The 26,010-nt window shown below is 58.3% G+C and overlaps 4 protein-coding genes across 12 annotated transcripts in view; 1 reads left to right on the top strand and 3 right to left on the bottom strand.

The window, feature by feature from the left end:
• Positions 1-248: 248 nt before the first annotated feature.
• On the bottom strand, positions 249-8,704 carry AMN (amnion associated transmembrane protein). 2 transcript variants are annotated; one of them, XM_055361618.2, is made up of 12 exons: positions 8,647-8,704; positions 7,548-7,666; positions 7,397-7,441; positions 2,861-2,948; positions 2,348-2,565; positions 2,065-2,202; positions 1,787-1,895; positions 1,591-1,668; positions 1,240-1,402; positions 999-1,161; positions 833-920; positions 249-751 (listed from the first exon to the last, which is right to left on the bottom strand). In XM_055361618.2, exons 1-12 carry the CDS (start codon positions 8,687-8,689, stop codon positions 564-566), a joined length of 1,440 nt encoding a protein of 479 aa, XP_055217593.2. In that variant the 5' UTR covers positions 8,690-8,704; the 3' UTR covers positions 249-563. The 2 variants fall into 2 exon arrangements, with proteins under 2 accessions (XP_055217593.2, XP_055217596.2); XM_055361621.2 differs by having other exon boundaries at positions 622-751; positions 1,586-1,668.
• LOC129526679 (uncharacterized) lies at positions 7,632-8,999 on the top strand. Of its 3 annotated transcripts, none has more exons than XM_063698204.1 (3): positions 7,632-7,743; positions 7,885-8,108; positions 8,336-8,999. In XM_063698204.1, the coding sequence occupies exons 1-3, from the start codon at positions 7,707-7,709 to the stop codon at positions 8,963-8,965; spliced, it is 891 nt and encodes a 296-aa protein (XP_063554274.1). In that variant the 5' UTR covers positions 7,632-7,706; the 3' UTR covers positions 8,966-8,999. The 3 variants fall into 3 exon arrangements, with proteins under 3 accessions (XP_063554274.1, XP_063554273.1, XP_055217597.2); XM_063698203.1 differs by having other exon boundaries at positions 7,665-7,752; XM_055361622.2 differs by having other exon boundaries at positions 7,665-8,108; positions 8,336-8,998.
• A 681-nt stretch (positions 9,000-9,680) lies between these two features.
• Positions 9,681-15,758, bottom strand: LOC134757157 (uncharacterized). The gene is made up of 2 exons (XM_063698202.1): positions 13,064-15,758; positions 9,681-11,864 (listed from the first exon to the last, which is right to left on the bottom strand). The coding sequence occupies exon 2, from the start codon at positions 11,266-11,268 to the stop codon at positions 9,868-9,870; it is 1,401 nt and encodes a 466-aa protein (XP_063554272.1). The 5' UTR covers positions 11,269-11,864; positions 13,064-15,758; the 3' UTR covers positions 9,681-9,867.
• A 3,760-nt stretch (positions 15,759-19,518) lies between these two features.
• TRAF3 (TNF receptor associated factor 3) overlaps positions 19,519-26,010 on the bottom strand; it is a 134,128-nt gene continuing 127,636 nt past the window's right edge. For all 6 annotated transcript variants that reach the window (XM_055361608.2, XM_055361606.2, XM_055361611.2 and 3 more), the window contains one exon: positions 19,519-25,808. In XM_055361608.2, coding sequence (XP_055217583.1) covers positions 25,237-25,808 — 572 coding nt within the window. In that variant the 3' untranslated portion in view covers positions 19,519-25,236. The remainder of the gene's footprint in view (positions 25,809-26,010) is intronic.

Genomic DNA, 26,010 nt, shown 5'->3' with positions numbered 1-26,010 from the left:
CTCCAGCCCCAGATGCTGGTTTCACAGAAGTGGTCACTGCCACAGTTGCAGCTGCACACACAGGGCCGGGCCCTTGTCTGTGTCGGTGCAGTGGCGCACGCTTGCACATGGGTGACCCCATATGATCTGCCTTCACACCCAGCAGCTTGGTGCCAGGAGGGATGCCCACCCCTTTTCCGTCCGCCCCACCAGGCATGGCCTTTGGCTCCCTCCACCCCTTGCCTCTCTCCCACCCCTCCCTCCAGCTCCTCACCCTCCCCTCACCGGAAGGCGGGGGAAGCCCCACTCCTAGTTCTGGGTTCAACTTCGCAGATCCCAGCCTCTGGCCGCCCAGGTGACGACCAGCGCTGCCTCCAGCAGTGGCCAGCTAGACCCCTCCCATGTCCCCCAGTGCGAATGGGGCGCAAGGCTGGGCTCCTAGTCCTCATGGGCGGGGCCGGTGGCGGCATATCCAGGCTGACAGCCGGTGCAGGAAACACCTTTACTGAGTAAGGCCACCCTGTCCTTGGCCCCCGGAGGAGGGGGAAAGGAAGGGGAGGTTTGGGGGCTGGACGAGGAGGTGGCTAGCCCCCAGTTCGACTGGGGTCAGGGAGGTTCTGGGGCCAGAGGGGGTGGAGAGCCCCAAGGTCGACGGTCAGGCGGCCGCTCAGGCCTCGGCCTCGGCCCCGGCGAACAGAGGGTTGACGAAGTAACTGTGGCTGGTGCTGTCTGCGGCCGCCTTCGGAACCAGGCTGAGCGGCCGCGGCAGGGGCTGCCGGGTGACAGGGTCAGGCGGCGGTCGGCGCCGAGTCCCGGCCCCGAGGAGGCCCCGGTCCCCCCTCCAGCCCCTCACCAGCTCCTCGGAGGCCGTCACGTCGAACACCGGGTTGTGGAAGCTGAGGGGCGCTCCAGCCGGGGCCGCCGCCTCGTGCCTCCTCCACCTGAGGGCGTAGCGGGGACGCAGCGTGAGCCCCTCGGAGCAACCCCCAGCCCCACCTCCGCGCCCCCGCCCCGCGTACCTGAGCCTCCCTGCGCGGCGCAGCAGCGGCGGCGCCACCAGCAGGACCAGCAGCGCCAGCAACACGGCAGCCGCCACGCCGCCCGCCAGCCCAGCCGCGGAGCTGCCCCAGACGTGTGCGCCCGACTCCCGCATGGTCGCCTCCAGGACGCCGAGGGCCTCGCCTGCGACGGAGGGGCCGGCTCAGTCTTCCCCGCGGCGGGGCGAGGCGCGGCGGGGCGGGATGGGGCGGGCGCGGTTACCGTTCTCGGCGACGTCCGCCAGGAGGGCCCGGGCCAGCCGCCCCGCTCCGCCTGTCTCGGGCCCATTCTCCACCAGCACCACCTGGATCTCCGTATCGGCCTCGCGGAGCCGGGACGAGCGTGGCACCTTGGACACGGCCACCTGCAGCCCCTGGTACTGAGGCTGGGGAGGGGGACGGGGTTGGTTTGACTCAGCCCCCCGCCCTCCCCGAGCCTATGGGGACGCTAAGGGCAGAGGCAGATAGTGGGCAAGTGGGCAGCCGCAGGGACCCTGCAGAAGGGGCGTCCTAGGCGGAGGTGGTAGGGCTGGGGTCGGGACTCCCCTCAGCCCGCGCGGCCCCATTACCAGACCCAGGAAGGTGTCCAGTATCCGCTCCCGGTACCGCTCCAGGTCAAATGCGGGGCCGTGGGTCAGCAACACAATGGCTCCTGCGGCGGGAGGGCAGGGGTCAGCGCCGTGGATCCGGGCCCGGCAGGAAACTGAGGCGGGGGACGAACCTGGTCCTCCAGGCCTTCCCAGCAAGCAGGGCCCGGCGGGGGCGCTTACCACAGAGGTCACAGCACTGCCCCTGGGGCCGGAGGGCGCTGTGGCAGGCGGCCTGGGGGCAGCGGCCGCCCAGGGGCTGGAGCAGGGCCGCGCAGATCCACGGCTGCACCTGGTGCGAGGGGCGGTGGTCAGCGCGGAGGGCCAGAGCGGACCGCAGCGAGAAGGGCGATGCGTCCGAGAAGCAAGCCGGCGAGAGACCGTGGGAGCGCAGCGGCCCTGTCCCGGGCACAGTCCCGACCCCCGCGCGGCCCCCGCGACTCCACTGCGGCCTCGCTCACCTCCGCGTTGCCGCAGACGCAGCCCGACGGGTCCGCGCAGTCCTCGGGGCCCACGCTCAGCGCGCCCGGCCCGTGGAAGCGTAGGCGACCCGCGCGGGACGCCAGGAAAACAGCCAGGTCCTCGTCGTGCGTGAACGTCTGCGGGCAGCCGGGTCCCCACCGGAGCCAGCCCGAGGAAGAGACTTCACCTGAGTGCTCAGACGCAACGTGTGCAGACCAGGAGGGGCGGGGTCGGGCCGAGGTGGGGAGAGGGGACCCGAGCCTCCCTCCCCTCAGTGCTCACCCGGCCCATAGCCGAGATGCTGCGGACACGCACGGGGCTAGCGCCAGGGCCGAGCCCCACGCGGAAGGAGGCACTAGGCGGAAAGAAGACGTCGTCGTGGCGGCAAGGCACGCGCTCGGCGTCCACGAAGAAGAGGCCAGGTGCCTCGTCCCCAGAGCGCCACAGGTGCGGGTCATGCCAGGAGAAGCGGTCAGAGTCGCGGAAGACGGCAGGTTCGCCTGAGCCGGCGCACATCCCTGAGCTCCACGGAACAAGCGCCGCACGACACCACGCCGCGCCACACCACGCCACGCGTCTGAGCACGACCTCCCAAGCCCCGCTTCGGGACACTTCCGCCACCCACCACTCCCTAAACCACGCCCCCGGAGGTGCCCTCCCTCCAGTCCTCGCTCCCTCCGCTCCTCGCCCCCTCGACATGCCTTCCCTCCGGGCCAGCCCCCGGACGCGCCTTCCCTCCAGTCCCCGCCCCTGAACATGCCTTTCCAGAGCCCCGCCCCTGCCCGACCGCCTCACCCGCGCCACAGGCCAGGTGCGAGCCCACGTCTGAGACGCCGAATCCGGCTCCTGAAGCCAGGACGAGTTCCCCATCCAGCGGCAGGAGCTGCAAGAGGCACGGGCTGAGGCGGCGCCACGCGGGGGTTCGGGCCTGCTCCGCGCCCACCCCGCCCCCAGTCCCCTGGGACGAGAAGCCGAGACCCTGTGCACGGGAGCCCGGGCGAGCTCAGGCCCGGGGTCCTCGGCCTGGCTGAGGCTGGCAGAGGAAGCGGATCTGGCCTGGGAAAGATGGGGCCGCGTGTGCAAGGCCCCGAAGCGGGCACGGCCCAGTGTCCTGTCCCTGAGCTGGAGGTCTCACAGGCCAGGGGCAGAGCCCGAGCCGGGGAGCGAGACGGAGCCGTGGGGAGTCTGGGGCGGAGGTGGCTCTGGCCAGGGCCTGTCGCCTCCCCCATAGCCCCTTGAGAACGTGCACAGGCCCAGGGCTCCCAGGTTCCAGGAACTAAAGTTTCGAAAGTTGCCCGGCCCCTGGGGAGTCTGAGGCCGTGCTCTTGGTGTATGAGGGAGGGAGGGAATAAGGGAGGGAGGGAGGGGCTGCATCTGGGGGCCAGGGGTGCAGGAGGAGGCAGGGAGTGTAGCGGGGACGTGGAGTTCCCCTGCTGTTTCCTACAGGCCTGGGCTGGGCCGTGCAGCTCCCTCACCGCAGAAGTGGGGCCACAGCCCAGGTCTCGGGTGTCAGTAGAAATATGGGGGGGTCTGACTGGCCGCCCCTCACTCCCCCTCTCCTCCAAGTGCCAGGACCTCAGCCTCCTGCCTTCTTGCTTCTGCACTTCTCCCTCAGGGGCTGAGGGTGAGCGCTGGGCCAGGGCAACCCTTGCTGCCAGGTTGTGAGGGGCTCAGCACAGCAGGGCGCGCCCACCCGAGGCAGGACCCACTCTTCGGCCCTTCCAGGAGCACTGCACCTGAGTAAGAGGCCAACACCCCCAGCGACGTGAGGTCACACTTCAGTTCCGTGCACACCTGAGGGTGTGGCACTGCCAGCAGAGCAAGTCCACCCACAGGTGCAGAGGTGGAGCCGTGGGGACGGAATGCGTCATAGCTCAAAGCGCCTCAGGAACAGGGAGGGGTTCCCAGGAGGAAGCATACCAAGAACACCGTTTTTTAAAGAACGAAGGGGAAAAATATAAACGTAACATAATAGTTGAACACACGAGCACAGTAGGTAAGGCCAGGAGTTTGAGATCAGCCTGGTGAGAAACATAGTGAGACTCCATCTCTACAAAAAATTTAAAAATAAAAAGAGGATATAATTTTTAAGTATAGGGCAACATTCATAATAGAAACCAAACTTAAGGCCAGGAGCGGTGGCTCATGCCTGTAATCCCAACACTTTGGAAGGCCGAAGCGGGCATATCACTCGAGCCCAGGAGTTCGAGACCAGCCTGGCCAACATAGTGAGACTCCCGTCTCTACAAAAACTACAAAAATTAGCCGGGCGTGGTGGCACAAGCCTGTAGTCCCAGCTACTCGGGAGGCTGAGGTGGGAGGATTGTTTGCGCCCAGGGAGGTCAAGGCTGCAGTGAGCCGTGATCACGCCATTGCACTCCAGCCTGGGCAACAGAGTGAGACCCTGTCTCAAAAAAACAAACTTAACAAAGTATTGATGAATTAACCAATACAATATAAGACCTCTACAGGGAACACTTTAAGATGCTAAAGAGGCCATGGATGACCTGAAATATTTAGAGAGGCCATCCATGCTCTTGAATGGATGGCTTGACAGCATAAGGCTGTTATTTATCCCAATCAAAATTCCTGTAGTCTCAGCTACTTGGGAGGCTGAGGCAGGAGAATCGCTTGAGCCCGGGAGGCAGAGGTTGCAGTGAGCCGAGATCACACCACTGCACTCCAGCCTGGGTGGCAGAGCAAGACTCCATCTCAAAAAAAAAAAAAAATCCAGGGTTTTTTTGGTGGTGGTGGTGGTAGTTGGTACCTGGCAAACCTATTCTACAATTTATCTGCAACAATGAGATCCACAAAGAACCCTGGAGCAGGAGTGAAGGGGATGGATATTAAGCCATCCTGCAGAGCCACGGTGTGGATAGTGTAGGGTCGGCAAAGCGGCCTGTGGACTTGAAGACAGGGCTCAGAGAGACTCACAACACCCAGGCACACGACGGATTCCAGCAGCGCTAGAACAAAAGGGCAAGGCGGAGGATGCTGGAAGCTGGGTTCACTCTAAGGAGAGAAACAGAGCAGAAGCCCTCGCTGGTGCACGTGCCCCATAGGTACACAGTCGATTACCATTGTGACTGAGGAGCAGATGCGATTCTCAAACGAAACAGAAAAAACAGTTCTAAGGTAAGGCGTTTTGCATTAGGTCGATTAAAATGAGGGTTTCTGTTCAGCACAGGACACTGCAGGCAAGTCCACAGTGAGCAGACTTGCAAAGCCTCCAGCCAAGGCAGGGGGATGGGTGGAAGACAGGAGACTCCCCCAACAAGAAAGCAGGCAAAAGGTAGAAATGGGAGGAAGGGCAAGGAAAAGGAAAATCGCAGGGAGGGACACTCCCAACCACAGAATTAAAGTAAGGCACTGATGTGCACGGCCTGTTACTCGGGCACCATCTAGGCAGATGGATGAAGCTGGGAGCCAGGGGTGTGGAGGGCAACATAGCCAACGCGGGCAGAGGATGGGGGTGCTTGGGCGGCTCTGGGTGAATTCGGCCTCTGCAGGCTGGGACCCCGGGGCCACTGTCCCCTGCCCCTGCGCTGTTCCCACCGGCCAGTGGATGATCAATGAATGAATTATTGAATAGATGAATGAATGAATGAATGGAGTATTGCCTCCTTTCAGAGCCCAAGTGCTTCCAAAGGAGATCATGAAAGTAAGGAGGCCGGCAGGGGAGGGGAGTAGGGGAAATCCATGCCCTGGAACCCCCACCCCAGCCTGACTCCTCTGCCCACAGGCCCCCCATCAGCTCCCAGTGCCCCCCTCACTCGGGCTGCCTGGTTGCCAAGGTTATGCGTGGGTTCTGGGGGCCGGGCCACAAGGGGCAACTGCCTCCCTCTCCCTGCCCTCCTCCCGTTTCCTGGGTGGGAGCGTCGCCGTCTTGCTGTGGGTGCCCTCCCCAGTGCGTGGCAGCTTTTGGGTTAAGGCAGCTTTGGAAAACCTGAAGGAATGAACCAAGCGGCCCTGGGGTGGAAATGAGGCCCAGGGTCCCTGACCCCACATGGGGCAGGAGTGGGCCAGGCCAAGCCCATTGAGCCATCCTCCCCACCCGCACACGCGGGGGCCCCAGGCCTGGACCCCACATCCAGAGCCGACACCCCGACCCAGCTCACCAGTGACCCTCACTCAGGAGTGACTGAGCTGGCAGGTGTGCAGGTGACAGGATGAGGACGCAGCCCAGGAGTGGCTGTGAAGGGGCTGGAAGGAAGCTTTTGCCCAGAGGCTTGGCCTGCAGGCCCCACAGTCACCCTGGAAGCTGGTGGGCTGCCGATGCAATGGCACGGTGGCCACCGAGGATACTCAACCAAGCGGGCAGGCTGTGTGCCAGTGAAGCTGTATTTACTGTCGCTGAGGTGTGAATGTCATATATTTTTCAAGTGCCACAAAAGATTCTTTTTTTCCCCAACAATTACAAAGTGTAAAAACCGTTCCTTGCTCCAGCCGTAGGGGCTGCATTTGGCCTGTAGCTCGCTGAACTCCACCTTAAACAAGGAAATTTGCTTTTCTCTGGGGCCTTATTAGAGCCTTTAATACGTGGTGAAGCTCCAGGAAAGTGCAGGCTGCAGCATTTCCCAAACTTACCTACTCATGGAACCCGCTTTCCTCCCAGTTCCCATCATTTTCTTGGAGCGTTGTGTGAAGCAGTTTGAGAAAAAAGTCCCCTTGGGCAGCAGTCCCCAACCTTTTTGGCACCAGGGACCAGTTTTGTGGAAGACAGTTCTTCCATGGACTGATGGGGGTGGGGAAGGTTTCAGGATTAAGCTGTCCCATCTCAGATGTCAGCCACTTAAGGAGTGCACACCCACCCAGGCCCCTTGCTGGCGCAGTGACAATAGGGGTCCCTAGGAGAATCTGATCTGATCTGAAGGGAGGCAGAGCCAGGCAGGAGTGGGCTCGCCTCTTCCTGGGCGGCCGCTTCCTAACAGGCCAGGGACCCGGATGGTGGGTAGAGGGGGGGTGTTGGGGACCCTTTCCCTAGTGTTCTAAAGGTGGAGCTTTAGGCACCAGGACAAGGCAAGGCTTTGGGGGAAGGGCGTGGAGCAGGCGCTTCCTGGGAAGACCACCCACTGCTGGGCATCACAAGGGCTGTGGGGACAGGGGCGCCTCCCATCCCTCCCAGGACACAGCTTGGCTGGGACCATGGGACCAAGCTCCCCTAGGTTCCCCCCCACTCCCTGCCTCCTAGAATATTCTCCAGAGGCCAAAGTCCCAGTCCTGCAGTGCCTCCATGCCGGTGGGGTCCGCCCTCAAGGCACAGCAGTCCCTGAAGGCGCTTCAGAGACTCTGTGAACCCCCAGCCCGGTGGCAGTAGCAGCCCGGCCTTACCATGTCTGAGACGGCGTGATCTTCTCGCACCAGGACTGACACCATCTGCAGGAAGAAGCTGCCTCAGCCGAGCCGGGAGCAACCCCCCACCGGGGCCACACGGTCTCAGGGTTCCAGGCCCATCACCGACCCCGCCGGCGCTCCCAGGCACCTTGTCCGCCGGGAACTCAACGGCGCCGCCGGCGCACGGGGTCCGGTTCTGGCTCCAGTTGGCTGCGACGTCGAAGTCCGTGTTGGGGACCCAGAGTTTGGAGACCGCCTGGGTCAGTGCTGGGGAGGAGGCGACTGAGTGCCCGCCGTTCTCGCCGGGATGCTCCCTTCTCAGCGAACGCCACCCACCCAGAGAGGTGCGGAAGGTCCGTGCGGATCACCCGGGACGCATAGGAACCCCATCCCCGGGGGCCCAGACCCAGGCCCTGGTCCCTCCCGGCCAGACTGTGGGCGCCCTGCCCGGGCGCTCTCCAGCGGACTTCTACTGATATCTGCAGAGCCCGCTCAAACGCGCCCTACAGGACGCCTGCCTAGATCGCCTCCCGGCACTGCCCCCAGTTTGCCTGGCGCTGGAGCAGAGGACAGCGTTGTTAAGGACAGTGACAACTGGGGCATGGAGGAGGATGGGGCAGCACAGACCTCTTCCTCGGCCTTGGAATCAGGAAGGCTTCCCGGAGGAGTCCTACCTGGGCCGGGAAGAGCTGCGACAGAGCGCAACCCGGTATGAGAAGTAAGAAGGGGCTGGGGGCGGCAGGACCAGGTCAGGCCGGCCCTGAATGTGGTGGGTGGGGTTGTCCTGAGGGAGCCGCGAGGGATTTAGGGAAGGGGGCGCCAGGGACACGCGCCGGCCTGGTGTGAAGGCGGAGGAGGGCTCAGTGCTCCCTTGGGGACCGGGAAACTGAGGCAGTCTGCCAAGCCCCGCAGGCGCACACTCGCTGCTCTCGGCAGGTTCTGGGGACCGCGCCCATTTCGCAGACGGAAAAACCGCGAGGGCAGGAGCCGCCGGAGGCCGTGGCTGGCCGAGGCTCCCGGACCCCCTCCTCTCCTCTCCCGCACCGCCTGATGCACTGGCCGAGCACTCCCGGGCTGCGCACTCGCCAGACGAGGGAGGCAAGGCCGAGTTTCACGCCCCCAACCCTCCAAAGCCCTCGCTGCCCACTCCTCGGAAGATCTTCACCCTCCAGATCTAGAGCGACCTCGGCCCTGGGTCCTGACAGACCGCTGCCGTCCGGGCCCGCACCGGTGTGGTCCCGGCTCACCGCAGAGCTGCAGCCACAGCAGGACCCGGCCCAGGACGCCCATCTCGCCTCTGCTCCTTGCACCGGACCAGGAGACTTTGCCCCACTGGACCCACGTGACCAGGCAGGTCGGGTTGGGGCACCGGGGTCCGTTACACATTTACCTCCAGACCCGCCCAGGCCGACTCTTCAGGCCCCTGGGAGGCACCTTCTCAGCCTCTCCTTACCCGCCCCTCCAGGGCCTGAACACCTTAGGTTCTCAGGAAGAAGGGCAAAGAAGAAGGGCTTGGCGAGACTGACCTACCCTGTAAAATGGGTGTCTTGCCGGGAGGGGGAATAAACGACCTTTGAATTCACCCCTTTCTCTGTCCTGTGTGCTGCTAGGGCTGAGCTAGTCTGCTCACCATTGGAACTGGGTGTCCACTTCTCCACGCAGTGCCCCTGTCCCATGGGTTGTGGGTGGTGGTTGGATGATAGAAGGAAGATACTGGATGGAACATGGTATGTGGATGGTATAGGAGGGTGGATTGTGGATGATGGTGGAGAGTAGTGGACGGTGAGTAGGGGACAGCTGATGGACAGCAACATTGATGGTGCATGGTGTACGGCATATGGACGCATGGCAAGTGAATGGTAAATGGTTGACGGGGTGGATGGTGAGTGATAGAGGGTGGATGGGTGATGAATGGATGGATGAGGATGGTGAGTGAAAAATGAATGAATGGCCGGGCGTGGTGGCTCATGCCTGTAATCCCAGCACTTTGGGAGGGTGAGGCAGGCGGATCGCGAGGTCAGGAGATCAAGACCATCCTGGCTAACGCGGTGAAACCCCGTCTATACTAAAAATATACAAAAAAATTAACGGGGCTAACGGGGCATGGTAGCAGGCGCCTGTAGTCCCAGCTACTTCGGGGGCTGAGGCAGGAGAACGGCTTGAACCCAGGAGGTGGAGCTTGCAGTGAGCCAAGATCGTGCCGCTGCACTCCAGCCTGAGTGACAGAGCGAGACTCCGTCTCAAAAAAAAAAAAAAAAGGAAAAGGAATGGATGGTAATCAGGGAGTGGTGGATGGATAATGGCATAAATGGATACATGGCCGACAGGTAGATCATAAAGAGTGGGTGTTGGCCAGGCACGGTGGCTCATGCCTGTAACCGCAGCACTTTGGGAGGCCAAGGCGGGCAGATCACCTGAGGTCGGGAGTTCGAGACCAGCCTGACCAACATGGAGAAACCCCATCTCTACTAAAAATACAAAATTAGGCATGGTGGCACATGCCTGTAATCCCAGCTACTTGGGAGGCTGAGGCAGGAGAATCGCTTGAACCCAGAAGGCGGACGTTGTGGTGAGCGGAGATCACGCCATTGTGCTCCAGCCTGGGCAACAAGAGTGAAACCCCATCTCAAAAAAAAAAAAAAAAAGTGGGTGTTAAATGGTGGATGTTTGGTGAGTGATGAATGCTGAATGGATGGATGGTGGATGGTGAATAGGTAGATGGTAAATGGATAGATGGTGGATGATGGTTGCATAAATGGTGAATTGTGGATGGAGATGGACAGTGCATAGTGAATAGATGGTGGATAGTGAATAGATAGTGGATAGTGGATAATGGGTGGATAGTAGATGGTGGATAGGATGATAAATGGATGGGTAATGGATGGTAGATAAGTAGATAATGGATGGTAGGTGGATGATGGATGGTGGGTGGTGGATGATGGACAAGTGAATGGTGATGGGTAGATGGTGAATATTAAGTGGATGGATGGGTGGCAGATGGTAGATAGTGGATGATAGATGGTGGATGGTGGATGGTAAGACGGATAGTGGTTGGTGGATGGTGGGTGGTGGATGGTGGGTGGATGGAAGGATGGGTGGTGAACGAGTGAATGGTGGATGGTGAATGGGTGGATGGATGAATGGTGGATGGTAGATAGTGGATGAGGGATGATAGATGAATGGTGGATGGTGGATGAGTGGATGGCGAATGGGTGAATGGACATATAGATGGGTGGATGGATGGATGGTGGATGGTGAATAGGTGGATGGTGGATGGTGGATGGTGAATGGCAGATGGTGGATGTGAATGGTGATGGGTGGTGGATGAATGGATGGATGAATGGCAAATGGTGGATGGCAGATTGTGGATAAGTGGATGGTGGATGGTGAATGGGTGGATGGTGGATGGTGGATGGTGAATGGGTGGATGGATGAATGGTGGATGGTAGATAGTGGATGAGGGATGATAGATGAATGGTGGGTGGTGGATGAGTGGATGGTGAATGGGTGAATGGACATATAGATGGGTGGATGGATGGATGGTGGGTGAGTGAATGATGGGTGGATGGTGGATGAAGGGATGGTGGATGGTAGATGGTGGATGTGTGAATGGGTGGATGGATGAATGGACGGTGGATGAGTGAATTGTGGATGATGGATGAGTGGATGGTGGATATGTGAATGGGCAGAGGGATGGATGGGTAGATGGATGGTGGAGAATGGATGGTGGATGAGTGAATGGTGGATGAATGGATGGTAGGTTGTGGATGGGTGGATGGTGAATGTGTGGATGGATAGATGGTGGATGGATAGTGGGAGTGGATGGTGGATGGATGAATGGTGGATAGATGGATGGTGGATGTATGCATGAATGGACGGTGGATAAATGAATGGTGAATGAATGAGTGGTAGATGGATGGAAGGTGATGGTGGATGGTGAATGGGGATAGATGGGTGGTGGATGATGGATGGTAGATGGATGGAAGGTGATGGTGGATGGTGAATGGGGATAGATGGATGGTGGATGATGGATGGTAGATGGATGGAAGGTGATGGTGGATGGTGAATGGGGATAGATGGGTGGTGTGTTATGAATGGTGGATGATGGGTGGTGGGTTGATAGAGGATAGTATTTTGTAGAAGGACAGTTGATCAATAGACAGATGACGGATGGTAGATGAAAGCAGATAGTTGGCTGGGCACGGTGGCTCACGCCTGTAACCCCAGCACTTTGGGAGGCTGAGGATGGAGTATCACTTGAGGTCAGGAGTTCAAGACCAGCATGGACAACATGGTGAAACCTTGTCTCTACTAAAAATACAAAAATGAGCCGAATGTGATGGTGCACACTTGTAATCCCAACTACTCGGGAGGCTGGGGCCGGATTGCTTCAACCTGGGAGGCAGAGGTTGCAGTGAGCCGAGATTGTGCCACTCCACTCCAGCCTGGACGACAGAGTGAGACTCTGTTAAAAAAAAAAAAAAAAAAGTAGATAGTTAATTGTAGATGGTGAATGGGTAAGTGTATGGATGGCAGCTCACAGATGGTGAATGTTATTGGTGGATGGATGGATAGAAGAGTGATTATGGAAGGATGGTTGATGGATGGTAGATGGTAGTTGAATAAAGGAGAACGAGGGAAAGGGCGGACGGTGGCAAAATGAATCATGGTTGCATAGTGGATGGTTGATGGGTGAAAGAGAAATCGTAGCTGTTGAACAGATGTGTATGTATGGATAGTTTGTTGCAATGCACGGTGGGTGAGAAAAAGTTGTGGATTTTGGATGTAGATGGATGGTGGACAAGACCAAATGGTGGAGGGATGGATTGATGGTGGATGAATAATGGTGAATGAATTTTAGATGATGTGTGAATGGATAGTAGTAGGTAGAGAGACAGTAGGTAGATGGATAAGAGTACAGGAGTTACTGGATATAAATCAATGGGTGGGTGGACAGAGCATGGTGGATAAATTGTGAATGAATGTGCGCTAGGTGATGGATGGATGATTGATGGGGGTTGGGGGAATGGGTCTGCAGTGCATGCTTGGATCTGCATCATGCACGTTGGAATGGCTGGGTGGTGAGTGAATGGAGGATGGATTTGTGGGTGTTGGGAAGCAGAGAGGTAGAAAGACGAACAGCAAATAGATTGTGCATGATGTTTGGATGATTTGATGATGGGGAGATGAGTTTCTGGGAGGGTGGTGAATTGGTCATTAGGGGATTACTGGTGGAGAGATGGATGGTGTGCCTTGTGGATTGGGGAGACACTGGTTGTAGCTGATGGAAGGGGGAGAATGGTGGATGGTTACACTGGGTTCCAATGGCAGAATGGTGGATGAGTGACTAGGGAAGGGTGCAGGAAGGATGGTGGAGGTGGGTATGTAGGCAGAGGACTGAGGGTGAAAGGGAAACTACTCAGTCTTGGAGACTTCTGGGGCCTTCCACCCTCCAGGCCATCCTGCTGTTTCCTGCACCCCCACCCCTCACCTGCAGACTCTGCCATGAGCACCCCTTTGCTTGGCCTGGTATCTGCTTCTTTCATGAATGATATGCTGCATCCGGGGAGGAAGGAGCTGCCACTGGGGGAGCTCTGCCTCTTTTTGTGTCCCGGGTGGGCGCCTTGCCTCGACATCTCTAATACCACCAGCATTGCCCCTTACCTTGGAGGGATCGCCTTGAGCAGAGGTCCCTGTGCTCAGTGGCTCTGTGGTGCTGGCCCAGCCTAGGATGGGGAGGGTGGGTCCTCACGATCCTGGAGTTTGGCTGCCCCTTGCTGGACTCACATGTCCTCAACCAGGAACAAACGGGATACTTGCGGGTCACAACTGTTTTGCCCCTTGTCTTGCTTCTCAGTGGGAAGGAGGCAGTTTGACTGATTGGGCTGCGTTGGGCTTCACCCCTGAGTGTCTGGCTCGGCCCCCATCCCCGCCTCCACCATAAATGCAGAGAGCCAGGTGAGGCTCAGCAAACTTCACCCCTGGCGCTCAGGGCCACAGCCAAGCCTGAAAGGGCCCAGAGGCTGGGGCTCCCTCTCCTGATGGTGGGGCCTCAGGGGAGTCCAGAGTGCTGGACGGCCAGGACTTGGGGCAGCAATGGAGCCTCTTTGACTACTGCTGCTCCACCTGGGCAGGCCATTCCTAGATTGTGCTGTGTGGAGAGGGTAGTGAGGCCACTTGGCTTCCTGGTCAGGGGAGGCTTCCTGAAAAAGGTGGCATTAAAATGAGACAGGAAGGATGAGATCACAGCTGCAGCCACAGTGAGGAGGTTGAATTGAAGGTGGCAGACCATAGGGGGCTGGGGCTGGCTGGGTGGGGTATTGGGATCCATCTCTCTTGCCCTGAGTGGCCTCTGGAGGTGGGTCCAGCAGTCAGAGGGTGGCCCAGCGAGCTCACATGAGGCAGCAGATAGGCACCAGGGCGCTGGGCAGACAAGTGGTACCAGAACCACTCACATGCAAAGATGTGAGCTGAGGAATGGCTGGGACCGCACTGCAGGTGCCATGTGTGCACAGAAAGCCCTTGAGCATATGCACAGGTGCCCCCGGCCCTCAGGCACACATGGGGGCACAAACTTGCAAATGGCTCAGAACCTTAGCAGGGAGTTGGAGAAATGCAAAGCCCTGGAGTCTCCTCCAGTAGGAAGAACCTCTCACGGCCCAACTGCTTCAGCGCAGGCTTCAGCATCTAGAGGCTGTCTCAGTCTCTTGGTCCCTGTGTCTGTCTCCGTTATGGCTGGCGGCCCTCCTGTGTTGGTTTCCCTGTGTGCACAGCCTTCTCCACGTGGCAGGGAAGGTGTCTTGGGAGAGTGAGACTCACCAACTCCTTGACCAGGCCATGGCAGGAGGGTCTCAGTGAGGTCTCTGATTGGTTCCTGTCTCCAACTCTGCACCAGTTCCTGTAGCCCGAGGTTGCTGTGCTCTGATTGGCCACCCTGGCTCACAGCCTCCCCTGAGGTGTGGAGGCAGCAAGAGTGACAGCCCTGCCTCCTGCACATGGCAGGGCCAGGGAAAAGGTGGGGTGGGCCTGGGACATCAGCAAGACAGGGAAAGAGCCCGCCAAGGCCTTGAGACGGGAACATGAGGGATGCTTCGAGGGAGCCAAGAACACCCGGTGCAGTGGCTCATGCCTGTGGTCCTGGCGCCCCAGAGGCTGAGGAAGAATTGCTTGAGCCCAGGAGATTGAAGCTGCAGTGAACTGCAATTACCCCAGCCTGGGCCTCAGAGCAAGACCTCAGGTTTTTGGGGTTTTTTTTTTTTTTTTTTTAAAGGAAGGCGGCTGGGCACAGTGGCTCACACCTGTAATCCCAGCACTTTGGGAGGCCAAGGCAGGCAGATCACCTGAGGTCAGGAGTTCGAGATCAGCCTGGCCAACGTGGTGAAACCCCATCTCTACTAAAAATATAAAAATTAGCTGGGCGTGGTGATGGGTGCCTGTAATCCCAGCTACTTGGGAGGCTGAGGCAGGAGATTTGTTGGAACCCAGGAGGCAGAGGTTGCAGTGAGCTGAGCTTGCGCCACAGCACTCCAGCCTGGGCGACAGAGCAAGATCTGTCTCACAAAAAAAGGAAGGCAAGAGGCAGGAGAGGAGGGAAGAGAGTGCAGGTGAGGCCAGGAGGCTTGCTGAGAGCAGCTGTTGCTGGGTGGGTTGGATACAACTCAGAGGGAAGCCCAGGAGGGTATGGACCAGGGGTCTCCACCTAGCTTGGATGGGACTGGGCCTGCTGCCTGTCTGCTGGGGTGGGGGACAGGCAGAGCCCCCCTGGTGGCATCTAGCGGTGGTCGGACCAGTCCTGGGCGCTGTCCAGGACTCAAATGCCGTGTGACACTGCAATTCACTTCGCCTCCATTCGTCACCTGCAGAGTAAGGGTGGCAGCGCCCATCTCACAGGGCACAGGGGCCCAGTGCCCCGTCAGGCTGCAGCCCTGGCCGAGGGGGGGGCGTAGGGGAGCAGGAGCACCAGGAGACGAGAGCTCAGCCCCGGAGGAACCGTTGGTCCCTTTTCCATCCATGGACAATGGGAGGAAGGAGGAGGACATCAGGGTATTGGGGAGCTGAGGGTCTCGGGAGCACCAGCTGGGAAGCTGCCCCTGAGTGACTTGCTTCAACCCCACCCCAGATGGGGAGGGCTCTGCAAGACCTGGACCAGGGGCCAGCCACTGTCCCGCCTCCACCTCCACTCCTCCTTCCGCATGGAGGGTTAATCTGCCCCTGCCCCTGCGCTGTATGGAGGGGAATGTTGTCAGGTGTTCACCGGCCTCCGGGTCAAGAGGAGCCGCTGCTGGCAGTCAGGGTTACTGACTTGGTACTCAAAAACCCTTACTGTCCCTCCTTGGGCAGAGTCCCCGCAAGGCTGGCTGGACCAGGACGTGAGTGGATGTGACCCGGGCTATGTATGCGGAGCCCGGGCATGGCTGGTGGAGAGCAGTTACCCGGCACGAGGTGACCAGTGAGAGCTGCGCCAAGCAGGCCGCCCGAGATGGAGCTGGGCCCACGGGTGCTGAGGAACGGCTGGGACCACACTGCAGGTGCCATGTGTGCACAGAAGGCCCCCGGCCCTCAAGCACACATGGGGACACATGCTTGCAAACGGCTCAGAACCTCAGCAGGGAGTCGGAGAGCTGTGGAGCCCCAAGTGCCACAGGGGCCAGGGAAGTGGCGGGAGCCAAGTGCCTGTGGGTGCCGGGAGTCCTCCGAGCTGAATGGCTGCAGGCCAGGGTGCAAGGCCCAGCCCGGGAGGGCACAGCCGCCTTCCCCAAGGTCCAAGGTCCCTTGCAGGGGTTCTTCCTGTGGGCGATGTCCTGTCCATGTCGAGTGCTTTCCATGTGGCCTCTCGGGTGGACGCCAGCATCATCTCCCTTTGACATGAAGCAGAGGAGCTGGGTATGCGCTCGTGTGAGCTGTGCCCCTGGCTCCTAGACCCCTCCCAGCAGGTGCCAGCCCTCTTCCTGCCCTGTGCCCAGATCTGGGCCCCTTTGGCTCCCTGGGGTCTGGGCAGGGGGTTCTGAGCTCTGCCCTGCGAGGCTGACCCTGGGGCCTGGGGGTCCCTGGGGACTGAGCCCACTCAAAGCTGTGGTCTGAGTGGAGGAAGTGGGTTGGGACGGCCCCACAGGTGTCTTTCCCCTCCACCTTTAACTTCTAATCAAGTAACTCCGGCACAGGACCGAGTCCCCCCAGCGGCACTGAGGCATTTATTTGAAGGACACAGACCCCAGGCCTGGCCTCCAGCCTCCAAGTCACCTGTGGCTGCAGGGTCAAGGCAGAGGCTTTAAGGATGACCTTGAAAATTAAAAAAACAAAAAGCGTAGGCGGCGCGGACACCTCCCCTGCACAGCACTTTGGTTCTTCTGGTCTTTTAACAAGAAATTGTTGATTTTAGGGTTAGATTACGCAACTACTCGTTTTCAGAAAACAGAAAACCCCCTGGACTTCTATTCAGAATCTGATTTCTAGGCTTCCACCCATGTGGCTCCACTGGTGTCCTGCAGGGCTTGTGAGCGGGTCTGAGTGCCGCTGTCTCCCACAGGACTGCAGGGCAGAGTGAGCCGGGTGTGCCGCCTGATCCAGCCCAGCAGCCGAGCCCCGGCCTCCGCCTCAGGCCTTGCTTTCCTTACCAGAACTCGAGATTACCGGCCTCTCACCAAGTACGGTTGAGCTTTCAGTCCAGACTCTTCCCTGGTTTGGATGCTGGGTTGACTCTTGGGTGTGGGGGCTGCTGCAGTGCAGAGTCAGGGCCACGGAGGGCTCTGAGCGTGTGCCTCCCTGCTCTGCACCGCTCCCCTTCCGGCATCACTCATCTGGGCCAGAACAGAGCAGCCCGCTGAGCTGAGGGGAGGCAGGCGAGGGCCACGGCCTCCTCCTTCCCTAGGCCTAGACTGTGACACCCCTGGTTCCCAATTCCCTGCAAGATCTGGGCTGCCCCACAGCAGGACGGAGCCAGGTGATGGCCTGGTGTGCACCTGAGGGCTGGACTCAGTCCCTCCAACCCCCTTGAGGTCTGGACGTCAGGCTGGGGGCAGGGAGTCCCTGCCCAATGCCCTGGGGGGAGCAGCTCAGAAGCTCCCCTTCCTCCCCCCCGCCGTTTCTTGCTGAATGATCTGAGGCCAGCTCTGCAGATGTCCCCACCAGCACCCTCAGCCCAGGCCAGTCCAGCAGGTCTTGGGGTTTGCCGCCCATCTCCTCTCTTGTAGGACTCCCAGAAGGGTGCAAGAATCCAGGCCGGGGGTGGCTCACGCCTGTAATCCCAGCACTTTGGGAGACCGAGGCGGGGGGATCACTTGAGCTCAGGAGTTCTGGACCACCCCGGGCAACATGGCGAAACCGTCTCTATTAAAAATACAAAAATTAGCCTGGCATGGTGGCATGCGCCTGTGGTCCCAGCAACTCAGGAGACTGAGGTGGGAGGATCACTTGAGCCTGAGAGGTTGAGGCTGCAGTGAGCTGAGATCACACCACTGCACTCCAACCTGGGTGACAGAGAGAGACCCCAGCTCAAAAAAAAAAAAAAAGGGAGGCCAAGGCAGGCGGATCACCTGTGTTCCAGAGTTTGACCAACAGGTAGAAACCCCGTCTCTACTAAAAGTACAAAAAATTGGCCAGGCGTGGTGGCGCATGCCTGTAATCCCAGCTACTCGGGAGGCTGAGGCAGGAGAGTTGCTTGAACCCGGAAGGCAGAGGTTGTGGTGAGCCGAGATTGCGCCACTGCACTCCAGCCTGGACAATGAGCGAAACTCCGTCTCCAAAAAAAAAAAAAAGGAATCCAGTTTCTGCAATCCCTCAAGCCTCCAGCTGACATTCCCCATTCGTCGGCACATCGCGCTGGCTGTCCTCGCCATCCCACCCCCGGCCCAGCTCACACTTGCGGTCAGCGGTGACAACTGCACACTGCCTGGTCTCCATAGGTGTCCCGGTGTCCTCAAGGCTGCGGCAGGACCCTGGGCTTGAGCGCCCAGGGAGATGGATGGAGCGCAGGCCCCCACCACAGGGGTGTGAGGATTTGGGATCCCCCAGATGGAAGGACCGGCAAGGCTGTGTCCTGGGGCAGCTCCCGGGGAGCCAAGGTACCACAGGCTCCCCATCGTGTGTGGGGTGGAGGCTGCCAGTCCCAGGATTCCAGCGCCCCACTACTGCCACCAGCCAGGGCACGGCAGGGGTGGTGTGGGCCCGCAGAGAGGGCGGGGCTGGTGCTGCGCTGGCAAGGGACCCTCAGGAGAGGCCCTGAGACCCTGAGGGAGGACCCTGGGGTGCTGCTCCTAGGTCCACTCCTCCCTGCTCAGTGGGCCACACGTGGGGACCGATGGCATCTGTTCTGGATGTGGCCCCATGCAGTGCCTTGAAGGATGGGGAGGGACTGAGCAGGGTGCTGTGGTGGCTGCAGGGAACCCTGGGAGTGGCAGAACAGTGGGGGAGGGCTGAGCGGTTCTCCCCATCTGATAATTTTGGGGGAGATGCAGGGCTTCCTGCTACCAGGCCTGACCCAAACAACTTCCTGGAGAAATGGAAGGCAGGCCACGGTGGCGGTGGCAGCCCAGGAGCCCTTAACTGCCACGAGCAGCTGCCGGAAGGACACGGCCCAGACCCTGCAGCCGCCTGCACGTCAGCACTGGTGTCACTCCTTATTAACCACCTTGTTTCGGTGTGGAAGGAGGTGCTGTCCTTCCAACGTACAGAGGAGGAAACTGAGGCTCGAAGATTCCAAAGTCCCACGAAGTGGAGGAGCTGAGACTGACCCCAGGCCTGTGGGTCCAGCACGCCCTTTTCACCATGCCACATGGCGGGCACGTGTCCGGGCAGGAGGTCAGAGCTCCGCCTTATCTGCTCTGGACCAAGACACAGATTTGCGAGCCTGGCCCCTGGGATTCCCTTCACGTTAAAGGCCGCAGGCAAAACTGTAAGCAAAGTGGAAAAGGCGACGGCAGGCCCCTCGCTGAGAATTACAAAGTATTTCAAGATGGTGACAGAGGGCAGCAAACCAAGCATGGGCCTCTGGCCACACAGGTCTTGGCCAGGCGGCCATACCGGGCCCAGCCACTGAGAGGACAGCCCGGGGAGTCCGGCAGGAGGGAAGCCACTCACCTGGGGCCCAGCCTGCAAGAGACAGTGTGATCAGAGACTGAGACTCCATAATCAGATTTATTTTCCTCTAATAAGACAGTTTAGCATCTCCGAGTTTTGCATTCTACAGTCTTACAAACTTTAGTTATTAGCATCAGAAACACAAAAACATTGCAAGACCTCAAAACACAAATAAATACCAAATAAAACCACACATAATATACAATAAACAAAACTAGAAAACAGTAATGCTATCAGGAAGTCAGGCATGTTGCTAACTCACAGTAACAACATGATTATTGCTGGGCAATAACTCACGGTCTTTTTGTTTTTTCTTAGAAGAGCGGAAAACAGGACCCAAATCACTGGTCACAAAATCACTTGGACTGTCAAGATGTGTCCTCACAGCAAGCGGCTACTACAGACGCAACTTTTAAAACAGGCAGATTAAAAAGACAGGGTCAAATGAGAGATTGGCCTTCTTTGGTCTTTGTTTTTGGGTAACAGAACCGAACAGAGGCACCGGCAGAGAAGAGGCTGCGAATGTGCAGATGCTGTGCAGCGTCCACACTGCCCTCCACACTTCACAGACCTTCCCCTACAGGCATTTCTTACAGAAATCACCGGACATCATGCCAGCTTGAGTGTTTTCCAATTAAGTCATTGAATTTGCTGTTGGAGGGTATCTTACTTGTCTGAGAGGACTAAGTTGTCAAATCCAGTCATCACCTAATTACAGGAGTGGTACAGCCATCCTGGACTTCTAGCCTCTTTTCACGGTGAGAGTTCACAAGACAGACTAGACACAGTGCAGCAGGAGAAATGAAACGCAGGCTCTGCTTGGCCACCGGGGCCTCCTCACCCGCACACCTGCCAGCCCCGAGACGGCCGAGGCTTCACACGTCTGCCCTGCAACCGCATGTGGGGCACACCAGGATCAGGTGGAAAATGCCCTTGCAGTGAGCTGCTGGCCCCGCCTCACGCCGCCTGCTGGCCCGGCTCCCTGATGCCACCGTGCCTGTGACCATCAGCATCAGCCTGGACGAGGCAGCAATAATGACCAGGTAGCCTGCCGACACTGACCTCGCCTGGCTAGGACCCCGGTGGGCGCATTCTACTTTGGAGAAAACAGAGCTACTGAGATTTGCAAACGGAAAACAAGAACTATGGTCATGGGCTGAGAAGTAGATTTGGGTGACAGACCCTCAATCATCTCACAGACACAAAAGCAAGGGGGCTCCCACCACTCTCCCTAGCTCTCCTTCTGCAGTCTAATAAGTAAACATCTGGACTAAAATTTTTAAAAAACAGTATTTTACAGCACTGCCAGAGCCCTTCTGACACACAAATTACCCCCAGTAGAGGGAGGAGTCTGGGAGGGCCGGGGATTGAGCAAGGGGCCCACAAGGGGAGTCTGCACCCGCCCAACCCTGCAACGGTCCAAGGAGACAGTGGCACTGCCACCCTACTGGGGCTGTGCACAGGGTGACGGTCCTCACGCCAATCCTCCCCGTGCAGGGGAGAAAGGAGGTGTCAGCCCAGCTGTTGGGATCAGTGTACTCCCCGGCCCTCCCTTGGGCTGACAAGGAATGACCCCGCTGGGGACAGAATGGTTAAGGACCCATCCAGACCCCCCTTCCTTTGTCCAACATCACCTCTGGCTGTAGGATGTGGGTCCACCATGCTGACTACCACCAGACGCCATCAAGCAAAAGGGGTGCTGGAATGTGACATTGGCATGGTCGACATCCATGGGACACGTGGCCCCTGGCCCAGGGTGACTGAGGACCCTGGAGCAGGCTGAGGTGGTCTGGGAGGCAGCTGGCTGTCCCAGGGGCTGTGCCTGGAACTGCATCCTCACCGAGCTGGGCCACACGGGGTCATGGGGAAGCCTCCTGCCACAGCCAGTGCAGTGGGAGCCCTGGCAGGTGGTGGGCCTGTGGGGCCCGGGCTGAGGAAGTGGCCCAAGGAGCAGGAGCTGCAGTATGCCACACCATGGCTCCCCAGCGCCACAGGCCAAGAAGGGCACGGGGATGGGGCAGGGAAGGAGAAAGGAGGGAGAGGCAGGAGAAGCTGCCTGAGCAAAGGGCTCCCCTGTTCAACTGGCTGTTGTGGCATCGAAGGGACACAGGTGCTGTCCCTCGGCAGAGGCTGCTCTGGGGAGGAAGGGGTGGTGGAATGGGGCTGCAATCTGGGTCATAAGGGCCCCCTCTGTCCACCCGCACAGGGAACACACATCTGCAAGTCCAGGCCTTTGCCCAGGGGTCCGGCGAGGCTTGCGCTCAGGAGACAGAACCACTTTCATGCTTGATGGCTCCTAGAATTGACACAAATCCCAACCTGCCCGCCTGTGTGTCACCAGAGCACGGCAAGCTGAAAGGCCCAGCGTATGTTGGGGCTCACTCAGGCTCCCTCCAGCCCAGCTGGGGCTGGCATGTCTGGTCCCAAAGCCAGGCCCCGTGGGTCCCCCACTTCCACACCCTCACTGAGCCACCCAACTCTGCTAGAAAGGCCCGACTCCAAGCCTGGCCCCCATGTCATCACGGACACACCCCAACTTCTAGCTCTGCAGGCTCTGCTGGACAAGCCCTAGAACCAGAGGGTCAGGCTTCCAGGCCCGGCTGCGGCTTGCACGTGGCTCAGTGTGGTCACAAGAGCCAGTGCCCTTCGCGTGAGCCGGGCCCAGGCCAGCCACCCAGCGTGCCTGGCAGCAGGGAGCAGGCCGAGCCACGGTGTCCTGAAGAAACTGCTCGAGGCGAGGGGAGAGGGGACGTTGTTTTGTTACGAAGGTGAAGGGGAAGCAGACCAGCTTAATTCATGCACAAACGACTCAGTTGGTTTCTGTAAAGTACTGAGCAGCTCTGTCCTGCTGGGAGTCTGGTCATGTGTGGTAAACAAGCAGCACCCCCAAGCACACAGTGTGCGCCCCCCTTTCCCGCTTGCTGCCAGGGCCCTGTGACGCGGGGAGGGCCGATCACTGCCCAAGGGGCCACTGGGCCTCAGCTGCAGGGAGACCATGGCCCCAGGCTGGCCCAGGTGGCCAGCGCCAAGTGAGGGTGCCCGGGCCAAGGGTGGAGCAGCGCAAGGCTTGCCCGCCGCCGGGAGAGGGGATGCCGTCCCAGGCTGCTGCCCACTGTGTTGAGTACATGAGAGGAAGACACACTCAGAACAGAGACCCCGATACAACCAAACACAAAGACAAAGCGTGTGACACAGGCCATCCCATCCTCAAGGACCCCCATCACTCAGGTTCAAGGACAAAGTGTGTGACACGGGCTATCCCATCCTCAAGGACTCCTGTCACTCAGGTTACGTCTGTGGGACCCTCAGGTGGGCCCCATGGCGTCCCGCCAGGAGCATCTGCCTGGGAAGGGCTACTGGAGACGTCCCAGTGACACGCACTGCTGCTTCTGGGGGCCACACCAGGACTTCAACCCAGAGGGGAGGAAACGGTTCTTACTAGACCAAGATGTTGCATATCCTTCATCTAATATTATACATTTTGTGAAGGGGAAGTTGCAGGGATGTCCCTGTTGTTAACCCCTGGTCTTAGGAAAACTACCTGAGGGCAGGTAGGGGACAGGCCTGAGGTGGGGGACACCTTCGAGGGAACAGTAGTTTTCCGCAGCTTCTGCAGGAAGTCCTTCCTTTATGAGCAGGGACATACGACTCCCTCACAGGGCAGAACCAAGGATACTCATTCCCCCAAAGTAATCCCAGGAGAGCGGGGAAAGGAAAGGCAGATAAGAACAACGGAACGCTTCGACCGCGAAAGGGCGCGGCGGGCCCCTCACGGGAGCTCAGGGCACAGGGGTGCGACGGAGGGCACTTCCAGCAGGCACTGGGGCGAAGGCACACCCAGGACAGATGGCAGCACCAGAGACAGGTGGGCCACCGGGCACCCACCAAGCTGTCCCTGCGCGGCCACGGGCAGAGCCGAGGCAGGCAGTCTGACGTGCACGGCCCAGCTGGCCAATTGTGGGCGCGGCTTGTGGGCGAGTGGCACAGGTGTGACAGTTCGCACACATTGGTTTTGCCTAAGAAGCACCCGTCGCGTGTAGCACCCATCAGTGGTAAGAGCACCATGAAGCGTGGTGCATAGCAAAAGGGGTGCAGGGGGCGGGCTCCAGGCTTCTAATCACAGTTGGACACTGAGAGACAGTAAACAGTGAGTTGAGAAAATGCCATCCGGGCAGGCACAGGCTGGGACGACGGGCCCTGTGGCCACCCTTCCCGCCAGGGTGGTGGTCAGGAGCGCCCGTTGGTCAGCCTGGGCAGGCCCCCGAGCAGCGGTCTCTGGAATGCTCAGAGGGTTCTGCTTCGGGCTGTGGGGGTGCCCACGGCCCCGGTGGGGACATGGAGAGGCTCGGCTTCTGTTCCACACCTGCCTCCCTCAGAGTGGGACCAGGCCGTACTTGGACCAGGCGGCTCACTCGTGGGGCCTAGAGATTTGGAATCTGTGGTAATTAAGCAGCGGAGGCTCCAGAAGCCGACGGTGGAGCCTGGCTTCCCCTCAGCAGGTGCAGAGGTGTCTGAGGGCCCTTGTAGAGACAAAGATCTAGTGGTGGAGAGAAAAGTCTGGTTAAACTAGCACTTTCTAGAATGATGCTCAACGCAAACCCAGGGTGGAGAAGCAGCATGTCCCATCTAAGGCACGTGGGCCGTATGCCACCAGCTCTACGCACACGTTGCTTTCGGAGACCGTTGACGGCATGCAGCAAGATGACGGGATGGAGAAACACACCTGCGGGCCTCCCTCAGCAGTCACCCGCCCACCCCTGACATGGAGACCGAAGGCCGGTGCTGTCAGCAACAGAGAGCTCGTCCGAACACATGGGGCAGAATCCAAACACCTACAGGATTTTGTTTAGAACTTCAAAGTTCAACGGATGCCCTATTTTAGGGTGAAAACAATTATAAATCTGAAAATGATGCACAGCATCCATGAGCGAGGCTCCGTTCAGAATTGTGAAGTCGTGTCATTAACTACGACAGATATTTGAAGGTTTACATTTCTAACGAGAAATAACAACAGGTTGAATATTCTCTTTCCTATCACAAGTGATAACCAGTGTTTGATATTTTATATTTTCTTCCAAGAAATGTCAGTCTATCAACGTTTTAAAATAAAATGTTTGCAGTAACAATTATTTGTAGAACTTTAAATTAAAAAATGATTCTGAATTTGGAGACTTTCAAAAAAAAGACCTAGGTATATACTTCAGGGTCTTCTGACAAACAAATTATTAAAACAGAGACCAGATGAGGCCTTAAAAATAGACAATATACTGTATTTGAAACAAAATTGCACTCTTGAATTTTAGAAAGAAGATATCAGAATTGCATTACTATTTCATAAATTCTCCTTTTACTTAACATGCTGACATGTCCAGCTATCCCCACGTGTGTGTGTGTGTGTGTGTGTGTGTGTGTGTGTTTGGTGTTCAAGTTTAAGGAAGAAAAATCATGTTTCTTTTGTTTAGCATATATGTTTTCCACCTTAATTAACTAGATCTTTAAAAATGAAAATGAAAACCTTCTCTGACAGCAATATTTATCTTGTTGAAGGATAAATAATTCTTCAGAGTGAAGTGTGGCTAGTCTATTATAAAACGTGTCAGGTGTGCTCACGCGTGGCTCCTCCCGCCGGCACGCGTCCGCCTTCTGCCGCTTCCTCCGTCTCACAAGGTCCTTTTCTGAGCGCGAGGACCTCAGTGAAGACAGACCGGTTCAAATCCCCCAGAGGAGTTGCCTTCTGCTAAATCCACCTCCCCAGCTACTCATCAGGGATCGGGCAGATCCGAAGTATCCACTATGACTTTAATAAAAATTGTATCATCTTTAATATATGTCCCATTTTCTAGAACAGTTTGGGCCACAAAGACTGGGCAGCCAGAGGCGATATTCATCTCTCCAGTGGGCTTCTTGAAGCTGCTGCTGTTGGGGTCGGGCTTGAACGCATCTCCCAAGTGACGTCGAGAGGACCCCTGATCCATCAGCATGAGTGTCACTTTCTGCTTAAACGGCCAAGGAAGCAGGGCATCATATTCTCCACGCATGATGACAAAAAACAGCGACAAGTGCGTCCCCTTCCCCATCCCGTCCCCGTTCAGGTAGACCCTGGCACACATCTTATAGCCAAAGTAACCAGTGTAGAAAGGCTGGCTGTAAAGGGACAGGGTCTTCCCCATGACGGCCTCCTGCTTCCGCCGCTTGTAGTCGCGAATCTTCCAGATGAGCACTCCATTGTAGCTGGCGGTCTCCAGGACCTGGAAGCGCAGGTCCATGTCGGCTAGGCGGATGTCGTGCACACTCAGCATCTGGTCATGCCGGCTCAGCTGGGACTCCAGCAGGCCTGCCACAGGTGAGGAGGGTTTGGTGAATGAGACAGGTGAACGTCAGAGAGATTAGGAAAGCAAAGCTGCACCAGCACTCGTTATTTTATTTCATTTTTTTGAGACGGAGTCTCACTCTGTTGCCCAGACTGGAGTGCAGTGGCGCCATCTCAGCTGACTGCAACCTCTGCCTCCCAGGTTCAAGCGATTCTCCTGTCTCAG

Source organism: Gorilla gorilla, chromosome 15 (genome assembly GCF_029281585.2).
Source record: "Gorilla gorilla gorilla isolate KB3781 chromosome 15, NHGRI_mGorGor1-v2.1_pri, whole genome shotgun sequence".
In the NCBI taxonomy this organism is placed as follows: domain Eukaryota; kingdom Metazoa; phylum Chordata; class Mammalia; order Primates; family Hominidae; genus Gorilla; species Gorilla gorilla.
Note: the sequence above shows the minus strand (reverse complement) of the source record. Positions and strands in the feature narration are given on the sequence as shown.